Source organism: Trachypithecus francoisi, unplaced genomic scaffold, assembly GCF_009764315.1.
Source record: "Trachypithecus francoisi isolate TF-2019V2 unplaced genomic scaffold, Tfra_2.0 Lachesis_group4, whole genome shotgun sequence".
Taxonomy (NCBI): domain Eukaryota; kingdom Metazoa; phylum Chordata; class Mammalia; order Primates; family Cercopithecidae; genus Trachypithecus; species Trachypithecus francoisi.
The window spans coordinates 41,210,805-41,223,818 of record NW_022681469.1 but is presented as its reverse complement, the minus strand read 5'-3'; the positions used below and the strand labels follow the sequence as shown (position 1 = coordinate 41,223,818).

Here is a 13,014-nt window from a genome sequence, read left to right as displayed (position 1 = left end):
CCAGAATTACAGCGAAAACACACTGCGCACGCGCACTCTCTCGTCAGCGCCGTGCCGCTTCTGTTTGGTTGGCTAGTTCGTCCCAATTTCCGAGTCAAAGGGCTGCGGAGCAGCAACTCTCACGATATTTGCTGCGGCCCGCAGACGCGAGCCGCTGCCGGGTTCTGGCGCGCCCTTTCAGTTCTGCTTGTGGCCGGCACCGCTGTGTTACTCCGAACTGCGGGTCTGAGCAGCATGACGTCCGCCTTGGAGAACTACATCAACCGTATCCTCAAGCTGGCCGCCGCGGGCGTGAGCCGGGGCCGCGGAGAGGCCGCCGCTCGGGGATCGGTGGGAGGTTGGGAGGCCCGGCCGCAGCGGGATCCTGGGGGCGGGCGAGGAGATGAGGACCCCAGAATGACCCAGAGTTCGCCGGCGGCGCCTCGAGCCTGCCAGCTGCTGCGGGCCCGGGGGTCCTTTCCATTTTGTCTGCAAAAGCCAAATAAAAACCCAGTGTGATTATTCCGAACTTTTCTGTCTTAAAAAAAAAAATACGCTCTTGATTCTTCCTTACTATTTCCCTAGAGCATAAGTGTTCAAATTTGTAAATAAGATGAACAGTCGTCCTGGCTGCGACAACAGTTTTGCAAATCTGTGTACTTGTTTTATTCACATAATTTGCTCATTAGTTCGAGGATAACAGAAAGTTTAACGATGGTTCACAGACTGTTTCTGTCCCTTTACCACTTGAAGTCCCTACTTGGTGGTGGAATGAAAAAAATGCTTGCTGTTGTAATGGATTATAGTGAGGAGCAAGTAACAACCCCATGGGAAGTCTTAAAATAGACTTTACAAGTGTTACCGTTTTAAAGTCTCAGAACAAAAACACTGTGTTAAGTTCAGGTACAAACTGGGTGACAAAAATTAAATACCGAATGCTTTTAATGTTACAGGCATTGTTAGTACCTTGTGACACTGATTATATAGTTTATTTATTGAATTACGGAAGCCTGCCCCGGAAGACAGTTTTTTAACATGCTTGAAAATCGTCCAACATCGATTAATTTAGTACTCATCCAGTTTTCATTTTAGATATAAACAGGCCCAAGAAACGAAATATCCTGCCCGAAATAATAGATTGACAGCATTCCTAGTAGAAAAGTGTCAAAAATCCAGGATATTTTGAGATAGGATACACTGATCACATACAGAAAGAGGTTTTCTTTTTCTGCTTTTTCCTTTTATTAGTCATGTAATTATCACAAAACTAAAACAAGCTTTTAAAATTTTTTTTTCTTTCTTTTGTTGAGTCAAGGGTCTCACTCTGTTGCCCAGGCTGGAGTGCAGTGGCTTGATCATGGCTCAATGCAACCTTGAACTCCTGAGCTCAAGCTATCCTCCTGCCTCTGCCTCTGTCTCCTGAGTAGCTGGGACTATAGGTCACCAGGCCAGGGTAGTAGAGATGGGGGGTTCTCACTGTGTTTCCCAAGCTAGTCTCACCTCAAGTGATCCTCCTGCCTTGGCATCCCAAAATCTTTCAACGTTTTTATGTAGTGAACTTAGTGGCTGTGTTGAACACTTTTACCTAATTGTCATATTTGTTCTAATAATTTAAATCATTACCTTGCCAGAGTCTGTTTTAAATTTGCATTCCCCAAGAAGCACTTTCCTTTATTCGGTTATCAGGAACTGTTGCCGTTATTACATCAGATGGGAGAATGATTGTGGTAAGTCTTCGGAATTTTCATTCTCTGCTTTCCTGTAGGTTTATTGGTTGCAAGTTTTATGTGAAACCTCTGATCTCTAATGCCTAGACAGCACATTACACCTGTAGTGCAGTTTTATTATAATTTAGCTCTTTATCACTTTGCTGTCAATCCACGTTTTCCTCACTAATAAACGTGGCGTGTTACCTACAGGCTTTTAGGAGCTAGAATTATAGATTCTGCCCTCAGAGAGCTCCTAGTCTGGCCGGGCGCGGTGGCTCAAGCCTGTAATCCTAGCACTTTGGGAGGCCGAGACGGGCGGATTGCGAGGTCAGGAGATCGAGACCATCCTGGCTAACACGGTGAAACCCCGTCTCTATTAAAAACTACAAAAAACTAGCCGGGCGCGGTGGCGGCGCCTGTAGTCCCAGCTACCTGGGAGGCTGAGGCAGGAGAATGGCGTGAACCCGGGAGGCGGAGCTTGGAGCTTGCAGTGAGCTGAGATCCGGCCACTGCACTCCAGCCTGGGTGACAGAGCGAGACTCTGTCTCAAAAAAAAAAAAAAAAAAAAAAAAAAGAGAGCTCCTGGTCTGCAGACCTTCATTAAACTTACTTTTCTTCTTCTTCCATTTTTATTTCCTTCCTCATTCCGCACCACGTGAATCAGAATTTTTTGAAATTTTGCATATGCTTAGTAACTTCTTAATGATTTAGATACTATTAATATCTACATATCAACATTTAAGGCTTGTATACAATCTTAACATTCTTTGTTTTTAGGTTGTGTAACATGTCTTCTATAGGACACATTATGATGATTGACTCTCTCTGTATACACACACTTATGTAAAATTGGCTTGTTCCTTGAAGTTGTTTCTCCCTTGCTAATTTATGTCATATAACAAAGATAAAACGTTCCTATGGTGATACTTGTATTTGGAATTTGATCTGAGGAATTCATCTCAAGATTTCTGGGTACTTGATTATTTCTTTACTTATATTTCATACTCCGAATGCTTTCAAAAGAATTTTAAGGCTACTAAACTTTATTTTCTAACCTTACCTAGTTTCTTCAAATAATTTGATCCCTTATTTTTCCATTCTGCAGTTTTGCTCTCGTTTGTTTTCTTTTTAAGCCTTGTGATTTTTTTTTTCCCACTGGGTTCTTAGTGACTATTGTTAGTCAAAGTTCTAGCTTTGCCATTTACTAAATTTATATCGTGTGCCAGGTGCATATGTGTTACATTAATTAATGTACATACAATCTTGTGAAGAATAAGTACCCCTGTATTCTAGATTAAGAAACAAGTTCAGAGAAGGTGACTCACTTTCTCAGAGTCACAAGGGTAGCAGGTGACAGAACCAAACTGGGATTTAAATTTGGTTTGACATCAAAGCCAAGGCCAGTTGCCTGGCTTCTTTCTTAAGGAAGCAATCATGTTTTCTTAGGCACCTCACATTGTATTTTTTCAAATGTGGATAGTTTGACATATTTTAATCTCAACACTTCAAGAAGCCTATTGCTATTAATAGATGTTTGCATTTTTTTTTATTTGGTGAAAACCTTAAGTTTAAATTTTCTTATTTTTGTTAACAAGATAGATAATAAACTGGGAAATTATTTTTAATTTTAAAGAAGAAGGAAAGCGATATAAAAAGAGCATCTTAAGTTCTAAAGTCAATAGTTCTGTATTTCTTTGACACATAATTTATTTGATGGGATAGTTAATGGGTAAAATGAAGCCAATAAGTTATGAGTGGGTGTTTATGATAACAACCATTTGCTAACTAGTTCAATAAACACTCCATATTTTGTTTCTCTTCCAAGTTATAGATTTCTTTTTATTTAATTCTCATTTTATATATTTTGACTTTCAGAGGATGAAACAGTTTAAGAGCTTGAGAGATTTAACCATCAAAACCAATGTTAGTTGATATTTCTTCAGAAACTTGAATACCATCTGAGTTACTCTGTTATGCTAGACCCATGTCTTCTTTTATTCAATTCTGAGCTTTCATAAAACTCTCCCTGATTATTTCCTTCAAGTTCTGGTTCTAATTAGTATAGTCACATTTGTATCTACCTTACTGGGAGAGTTCAACAATACATCCATTTGATACACATTAAACAATATATGTGAGACAGACGGAACACCGGTAACTAGTAAGTACTCATTAGGTGTTATATGTAACTACTAAATTTTTAAAATATTTATGGGAGTGATTTGAATCTCTGAAAAATGGCAAATTATATTTACTTGTGTTTAATAGTATAGAATGTTACAGTTTAGTGGTCTGGCTCAGGAGCTAGCCTTTTGTGGTTCATCTCCTGGCTCTGTCACTTACTACCCATGTGCCCATAAGACACACCACTCTGTGCCTCAGTATCTTCTTTGAAATGGGGCTAATTATAGTATTAAAGGGTAGAGATGAGTTGAGACAATGTGTACGATGTGTTTAGCACACTGCTTGTATGTAGCATATAGTGATACTATTACATTGCTGTAGTTGGTATGTATGGTTCTTCCTTATTTATATATATTTGCCCATCAGTTTCCCTTAAATCTCCTTTATTTTAGTTTATACCTTTAGCTGCTGGTCTTCGTAAGCTTTTATGCTAGTTACTTTTTGGAGATACTCAAATTAGTACATAGTTGTCCTTTCTAACTGCCGTCAACTCTGCGTATGAGTGAGGTGTGTGGTGCAGGGCCCCCCACCCCAGCCAAACAACTGAGAGGTAAATAGTGTACCCTCGAATACTGTTGGTTATAAAAAAGGGTGTTTTATTTGACATTGTATTGTTACTTGTATTGGAATACCTGGCAACTAAAATGATTGTGAGGTTGAATTTACACTTTCAGGTAAACCAGAATATTTCTCTTTTTCTCCTGAATATTTTCTTTACAGGGAACACTGAAAGGTTTTGACCAGACCATTAATTTGATTTTGGATGAAAGCCATGAGCGAGTATTCAGCTCTTCACAGGGGGTAGAGCAAGTGGTACTAGGATTATACATTGTAAGAGGTGACAACGTGTAAGTAAAATATATCTGTTAAAATTATAAATGATACTGCCTTACTTTATGGAGAAGAGTTTCCCCAAAATATCCTACTGTATTGTCCATACATAATGAATAGAATCTTGCATTCATTTCTTTAGTAAATACAGCTTTTCTTATATTTGCATAAAGTAAGGCATATCTATACATTTTATGTCAACACTTTGTGTTTCAACCAAAGCTTTCTCTCTACAAATTAAACTTTTACCCGAGATTTGCCCATTTTTCTACTAGTTAAGTAGCCTGGGTAGAGTCCAGAAAGGGGCGTGCCTTATATTAAATACTTCATTAGAGAGGCTTCTTAAATGATACAAAAAACTAGCCGGGCGACGTGGCGGGCGCCTGTAGTCCCAGCTACTCGGGAGGCTGAGGCAGGAGAATGGCGTAAACCCGGGAGACAGAGCTTGCATTGAGCTGAGATCCGTCCACTGCACTCCAGCCTGGGCGACAGAGCGAGACTCCATCTCAAAAAAAAAAAAAAAAAAAAAAAAAGAAATACCCAGAATTTTAGAGGAACATATTTCTAGAGTCCAAGGCCAAAGTTTGAGAAATGGTTTTGAAATCTCTCATTTGAACAATACTAATTCATGCTCAATAACACAGATGTATTTGTAAATAAGTACTTACTTGTTACTCATTTTCTTTTAATTTTTTAGTATCATTGACACACTTAAGATGTCCCTGTGGCCTCAGTTTACTTGGGACAGACAGATATAAAAGTTTAAGAGTAATTGGCCAGGCATGGTGCCTGTAATCTCAGCACTTTGGGAGTCTGAGGCAAGTGGATCAGATCAGGAGTTCAAGACCAGCCTCGCCAACATAGCAAAACCCTGTCTCTACTAAAAATACAAAAATTAGCCAGGCTTGGTGGCGTGCGCCTGTAGTTCCAGCTTCTCGGGAGGCTGAGGTGGGAGAATCACTTGAACCCAGGAGGTGGAGGTTGCAGTGAGCCGAGATCATGCCACTGCACTCCAGCCTGGGTGACCGATTGAGATACCTTCTCAAAAAAAAAAAAAAAAAAAAATGCCAGGTACAGTGGTTCACGCATGTCATCCCAGCACTTTGGGAGGCGGAGGTGGGTGGATCTCTTGAGGTCAGGAGTTCAAGACCAGCTTGGCCAACATGGTGAAACCACGTCTTTACTAAAATGTAAAAATTAGGCAGTCATGGTGGTGCAAGCCTGTAATCCCAGCTACTTGGGAGGCTGAGTCAAGAGAATTTGCCTGGGAGGTGGAGGTTGCAGTGAGCCAAGATCACAGCTCTGCACTCCAGCCTGGGCAGCAAGAGCAAAACGCCGTCTCAAAAAATTAAAAAAAAAAAGTGGCTGATGTGGTTCTAGTGCCATGGCTCACGCCTATAATCCCAGCACTTGGAGAGGCCAAGGTGGGTGGATCACCTGAGCCCAGGAGTTGAAGACCAGCCTGGCCAGCATAGTGAAACCCCATCTCTCCTAAAAATACAAAAATTAGCCTGATGTGGTGGTGGATGCCTGTAATCCCAGCTACTTGGGAGGCTGAGGCAGGAGAATTTCTTGAACCTGGTAGATGGAGGTTGGAGTGAGCCGAGGTTGCGCCTTTGCACTCCAGCCTGGGCAAAAAGAGTGAAACTCCATCTTGAAAAAAAAAAAGAAAAGTGGCTGATGTGACAGAGGAACTGAATTTTAAATTTTATTTAATTGTAATTAATTTTAATAGTTACATATGGCCATTGTTAGAATAGTTATAGAGGCTGGAAGAATGCCAAATCAATTTTCGAGTGAGTACTACATTGAATCAAAATATAGTTGGAAAGAAGCAAAAGATGCATTAGCAATTTTAAGCTAAGATACATTAAGCTAGATACATTAACACATTCTAGGGATAACTTAAAATAAAAAGTACAGGAATAATTTACTCATTTAAGTTGTTTATGTTAGCATCACCTTTAGATGAATAAATAATTTGATCTGTAATCAAAAATCAAGAGTTTATAAAATATTTTATAGAGATGACTTTTAGGTGGAGTTACAAGGTGAGCTGTAAGTAATGAGAGAGGCAGAGCAGATAGGGCCCAGGTCTCTGGATCAGAACAACACTGTTTATATAGGAGCTGTGCGTAATAATTGATTTTAAGGTTTCTCCTACTTAAAACAATTTTTTTTTCTTGAACTTCAGTGAAAACAATGGTGTGCTAGAGCCAGCTTGTACTGGCTCATGAAAGCAGATTGTTATATTTTAAGGAATTTTACAAGGTAGTTAATTGATGTCTTGTTAGTAGCTTGAAATTGGCCGTGGTGGGAGTGTTTGCACAAGGGATATTAGTAAATGCTGCAAATCAGGCTCCCGCTTTTTTTCCAGAGAGCTGTTTTTTAAACATTTATCAGCATTTCACTGCTTACCGTAGGGATTTTAAATGATACTAAATATTTAAGAGTGGAATTGAGGCCTTTAGTTTATTTTGAGAAAACTTAATTTATTCTGCCAGAGTTTGATATTTTTCATTTATTAGAGAACTTAAGACTTTATATACTTTAAAGCAAAATTGGGCAAATCCCTTATTACTAGTATTTGTCTTGAGAATTTGACCCGGCACAGTGGCTCACACTTGTAGTCCCAGCACATTGGGAGGCCGAGGCTGGCGAATTACCGGAGGTCAGGAGTTGGAGACCTGCCTAGCCAACATGGTGAAACCGTCTCTACTAAAAATACAAAAATTAGCTGGGTGTGGTGGCGGGCGCCTGTAATCCCAGCTGCTCGGGAGACTGAAGCATGAGAATCGCTTGAACCTGGAAAGCGGAGGTTTTGGAGTGAGTCGAGATCGTGCTGCTGCACTCCAGCCTGTGCGACCAGCAAAACTCTATCTCAAAAAGAGAAAAAAATAAAATAAAATTTACTCTCAATAAAACCAAACAAATGTAAACCCAACAAATACTTTTTAAAAATAATATTTCATAGTCATCTTGTGGTCTGAGTGATAACATTGAATATTTCCAGTTAGAGGCCTATGGGTTGGTTATCTAGCATGGTATTAATGAATTTAAAGTTATAGATATTATGTTAGTGTTGAACAAGAAAAAATTTTCTAGCTTTAACCTGAGCCAATCACATCAAAAATGATTTGTTAGATACCAAAGTACTTGGTCCTACTATTATTTTTGTATATGAAGAACTGGTTTTGGATTTAACTGAAAACTTAGGAAAACAATCTAATAGCTATTATCTATATCACTGATTTAATTCATCAAAGTTACTCAAATAATTCATACTTTTACTTGCTAATTATTTTAGGAGTGATTTTGTGAATTATTTTTAATACAGTCCTAGAATTGAATTGAAATAATACGATTTGCAAGTTTGAGAGTTTTTTTACCGTATCTGTCCCTGTGTGTCTGTTTCCTTTAAAGATTCATGATACAATCACTATGTACAATGGGTCCTTTAGTATTGGTTCCTGTAATGTGCCTTCAAATTATTTCTTGAGTTTTGTGATTTAAATATGCAGTTCACTGACTCATGCCAATGTTGTTTGCTTTTTACCTCAATTAGTTCTTTTTACTATGCTTTCTCAGTTTTATGTTTTGGAATAATGGTACTCAGTGCTTTGATTTGATTAATAAGATTTTTGAAACATATGTAAATTTAGTTCAGAAATGTGATTGTTTTAACTCTGACTTTTTTAGTGCAGTCATTGGAGAAATTGATGAAGAAACAGATTCTGCGCTTGATTTGGGGAATATTCGAGCAGAGCCTTTAAATTCTGTAGCACACTGAGGAAAAACTACATATTTGGACATCTGTAAATCTTTGTACAGAAACTGATTATTCTGAGGATGATATATGGAATTTTTATGAATGTGTAACTGGATTTTGACTCCTTGTTGATTCATTGTAGTATGTAAATTAAAATATTTCTACATTTTATTGAAGAAAACTTTTTTTTTTTTTTTTGCCTAAATATAAGTTTGGTAGCTTGGTTTCTTTTTTTTTATTAAATAGTATGAAAATATAGTGGTCATTTTGAAAACTTTTAGCAAAAAGTAGTACTTTTTGATACTTTAGTATTTATGGAAACTAGTAGAAAAGTGAAATTAGTGTGCTATATAAATCAGGCATTCAAATAACAGTAGTAGTACAGGATATGTGTGTTTTCTTTCCCTGATATTTAGGAAAATCACAGGAGGGTAAATCTTTCCTGGAGTTATCTGAATCATTGGCATTTATCCAGTTCCGGAAACTGGTGGTGTTTTGCTAGTGCTTCTAAAAGTTGCTCCCTAGCACTTTGACGTGTGGGTAGGTAAAAATGTGTTTGCTTGTGAAAAGCAAAAATGCTGACAAGGTTTTAATAGATTGGCCCAAAATTCCAACTTGAATATTAAGAATGACTAGCAATGGTAGAATTGACAGAGATGATTGGTAAAGTCTCTTGATGCCCAATTGATTAGGTATGAAAGTAATATGAACACATTAATGTTGAATTTCACAGACAGTATATTATCTGAAAAAAATTGATTCCATGTAGTCTTCAATTTTTAATTTTTAAGAATTGGAGAATTTCTAATATTAATGTTTTTATAAATGTGAGTAAATAAACTCTAAGTTTGTATTGAAGTAGTGCTAGCTATTATTGTCAACAATTTTACATGATTCATTATCCATAAACCTGATTTCAGAAGACGTCAACTTAGTTTTTTAAATAGTTGATAGAAACAGTGCTGTAAGTAGTGTTCAGATATCCAGGCTAGTCCACAAAATTTCTGATCAACTCATGTATAGGCCAAAGTGTGTATCTTTGTGATGAAAAGAAAATAGGAAAATATTTACATCCTTGTACTTGAAACAAATTTAAATAGTTTCTTTGTTTTGTTTTTATGAAAGTGCTTAAAAATAGTGGTTGGCAAACTTTTTCTATGAAGATCCAGATGGTAAGTCTTTTAGACTTTGAAGGCCATATGGTCTCTGTTACAGCTACTCACCTCGGTTATTGTGGCATACAAATGACGATAGATAATACATAAATGAATAGTGGCTGTCTTCCAGTAAAACTTCATTTATAAAAATGGAGGTGGGGGCTGGATTGAGCTTGAAGGCATAGTTGTTGACCCTTAGTTTAAACAATACAAGTTCAATAAAAAATGAACAATTTGTATAAATTCTGGAATAAATCCTTATAGAGAGTTTAGAGGTGGGTTTCATTCGTATTTTAAAACAGTTTAAACTCCGTACTTATTCAACATAATAGCTTTTTGGGGGAGGAAATATCTTCACTCAAATCAGCCTTGTAAGGGGAGAAGCACTATTCCCTAGAATTATTTGGTTAATGTTAAGGGCTGTCTCTGGGAGGATTAGAGAAGTTAGCTAATATTGGCTATTCATAAATGTTTGGCTTTTGTAGTATAATGTTTTATAATCAATTTATTAATAAAATGATGGAAAGTGGGAAGGCAAACTGGCAAATTTAGGGACTGAATGAAATAGTATATGGCATTTTTAATTGGTAAAGTGATTCCAAAAATTAAATAAGAATACACATCATTCAATTGCTAAGAAAAATGCATTCTAACCGTACAAATGAAGTTCAGAGTCAGATCTTTTCTCAAAATACTTGGCATATCAACACAAATTACACATAAACAAGTAAATAAAAACCAGTCCTGTCCCTCATGTTAATGAGTTTCTAATGTGATGTACTCTTGGCTATCTGAAACATGTTATAAAGCTGTATTTTCCTGATTGATGTTGGAAAAAGCATTCCCAAAATGTGAATTATTGTTTTTATAAATAGTTATGGAGAATGTGAATGATAATATGCCAGATGATCTATGTAATTCTTTATTCCTGGATACATGCACATGGTGAACTTTTTATGCTCATGACTGATTAAAATTGGATTTATTTTTGCATGAGAATTGTAAGGGAGCCACAACCATGAGTAGTAACAATTAATATACAGTGTCAAGATATATTTAATGAGACATTTATTCTATAACCAGTTTTTATTTATAAAGAGGCTCAAATCAATTTCAACCTGTAATTACCTTTGTGCTTTGTGACTCGGGCACAATCTAAACCCAGCTTGATGAATCAAAGAGATGTTTCTTGGCAAGATATTTTCAGTAAAGTTATTTGAAAAGGGCAATTAACTGCAAAAAGAACTTTTTTTTTTTTTTTGACTGACAAGATACTATCTAAAATAATAGTTTAAAATAACATTGCTTTTAGGTCAAAGCACTTTGGTAACTTGGCCTCACATGCTGACAGTTTTGGCTTAAATATTACAAATCTTGATCCCAGAAGAACAAGAGAGAAAATTTTACTAATATTTGCTTAAACATCCTTCCTAATTTTTAAGCTAAGAATGTGAGATATAAGTATGATAAAAACAACTTTTGAACGTTATTTAATGCAAATACAGAATAACGATGTCAACATTTTCCTCAGCCGTGTAACCTAAGATTCATCATGTGAATGAGAAAGTAAAGTCCCTTTATAATGGCATGTGAACCAGACAGTTTAGTAGCCAGGGTTGTAAAGCAACTCTTAACTGACAATATAGTATATTCTGGGCCTTCATCTTCAAAATTAGTAGGTAGCATTTATTGAGTGCATATCATGTGCCAAGCCTGATGCTGAGTGCTTACAGTGATCATTGTATATATGGGAAAATTGAGGCTCAGCAGGGTCAAGTGCCTTACAAGAGGTAGCACTAGTAAGTAACAGTGCTCAAATTCAACTAGGTCTTTCAGCTCTTTATACAATACTGCCTGTTATCAGAAAGTATAGTCTCAAAATCTGCTATCAAGCATCTATCAGAAGCCTGATGAGAAATATTCAGATGATCTAACGCAGTTCCCAAACCTGCATTGTAGGTCATTTTCATTGTAATTACCTAAGGTGCTTTAAAAATTTTCTTGGGCCCTACTCGTGGTTCAGCAGCTGTGCAATGGAGGAAAAAGGAATAGTCGCTAAACAGCGAAGGAAAGCGTGGTGGAATTAATAAAAGACCTAGCACTTCTGTGCTAGGATGAGTGTCTAACCCCACAGAATTGAATTCAAACACAGGATCTTATTCAAGATAAGGATATTGACATCTATCTTCTTGGGTTGTAAAAAGTAACATTAGGCTGCATTTTAAACATTTGGTATGATTTTGAGGACATAACAGTAAACAGCTATTTAATACTATTCCAGGTAGTCAAAGGCCCAATGTATAAAAGTTACAAATACAGGTCTTGTCAGCTTAGCTTTTTAAGTATCTGTCCCACTGACTACCATATCTCTACAAGAGAACAGATGAAGAATTCAGGTTGTGTGGGAAGTATGTATAAGTTTATTTTAACAAATGTACAATAAAATTTGTTTCTATGTCAGCACGTACTCTTGACTCAAGGAGTTTGAAAGTGTAAACTCAAAGGTCTTTCACATGTAAAGAGGAACCTCTCCATTCTGTACTTGTATAGTCATTACCTCATATAGATTTAATTTTATTAAATTAAATTTTACTTATTTTGGGTTTAAAAAAACTTGGGCTGTGAATCTCAGTTTTAAGTCATGGGCAAATTTGATAAAAATTGCTTTCTGTGTACATGTAATACTGAAAAAAATGACAAGGTAAAGCTATCTCCATTTAGATTGATACCCATTAAATAGCATAGTGCTCCCATTAAACTAGTGACAAATTCATTTAATTGTGAGATATCTAGTACTTATGCTTCATCCTGTTTATAGGGATTATTGATGTGAGATTTGGTCAGATGCTTTGATGTGATCTTCATTCCTCTGTATAGTGGGAAACTGAGACGTGCTTAGTCTTCGTAAATCGATGCTGCCTCCTAGTGGCCATTGCTTTCTTTTCTACTGTCCACAAGCTTCAAAAAAATAGATTTTGGAATTTTGTCAGGGACATTTATTAAGCCATTAATACATGCCAGGCAGTGCACTCAAAGCTGTGGATAAGCCAGGGAACAGTATTCTTCACCTTGTGAAGCTTCTACCTATCTGTATCTATCTCAACCAAATCATCTTGACTCAAATTTACTGTCCAAGGTCGTGTTATTTCATCAGATTCTTTCAGTGTTCTGGGATATAATTTATGGGTTCTGGATTCATTCAAAACAACTAGAAATAGTCTTTTTTAAATGAATATAATTCAAATCAATTATTTTCCCCATCTATTTTTTTTCTTTTAAGATTGCTGAGTCTGTAGGTTGCATAATTCTAAGGATAAAGGCAAAATAGGACTTCACCAGGAGAATTTCTTTCATTAGTTAACAGTATCCATCTGCTGCCTACTGG

General features: G+C 36.8%; 1 protein-coding gene across 1 annotated transcript; it reads left to right on the top strand.

The window, feature by feature from the left end:
• The first annotated feature begins 47 nt into the window (after window positions 1–47).
• LSM8 (LSM8 homolog, U6 small nuclear RNA associated) lies at window positions 48–12,091 on the top strand. The gene is made up of 4 exons (XM_033191759.1): window positions 48–265; window positions 1,666–1,706; window positions 4,593–4,720; window positions 8,403–12,091. The coding sequence occupies exons 1-4, from the start codon at window positions 235–237 to the stop codon at window positions 8,491–8,493; spliced, it is 291 nt and encodes a 96-aa protein (XP_033047650.1). The 5' UTR covers window positions 48–234; the 3' UTR covers window positions 8,494–12,091.
• Window positions 12,092–13,014: the final 923 nt, after the last annotated feature.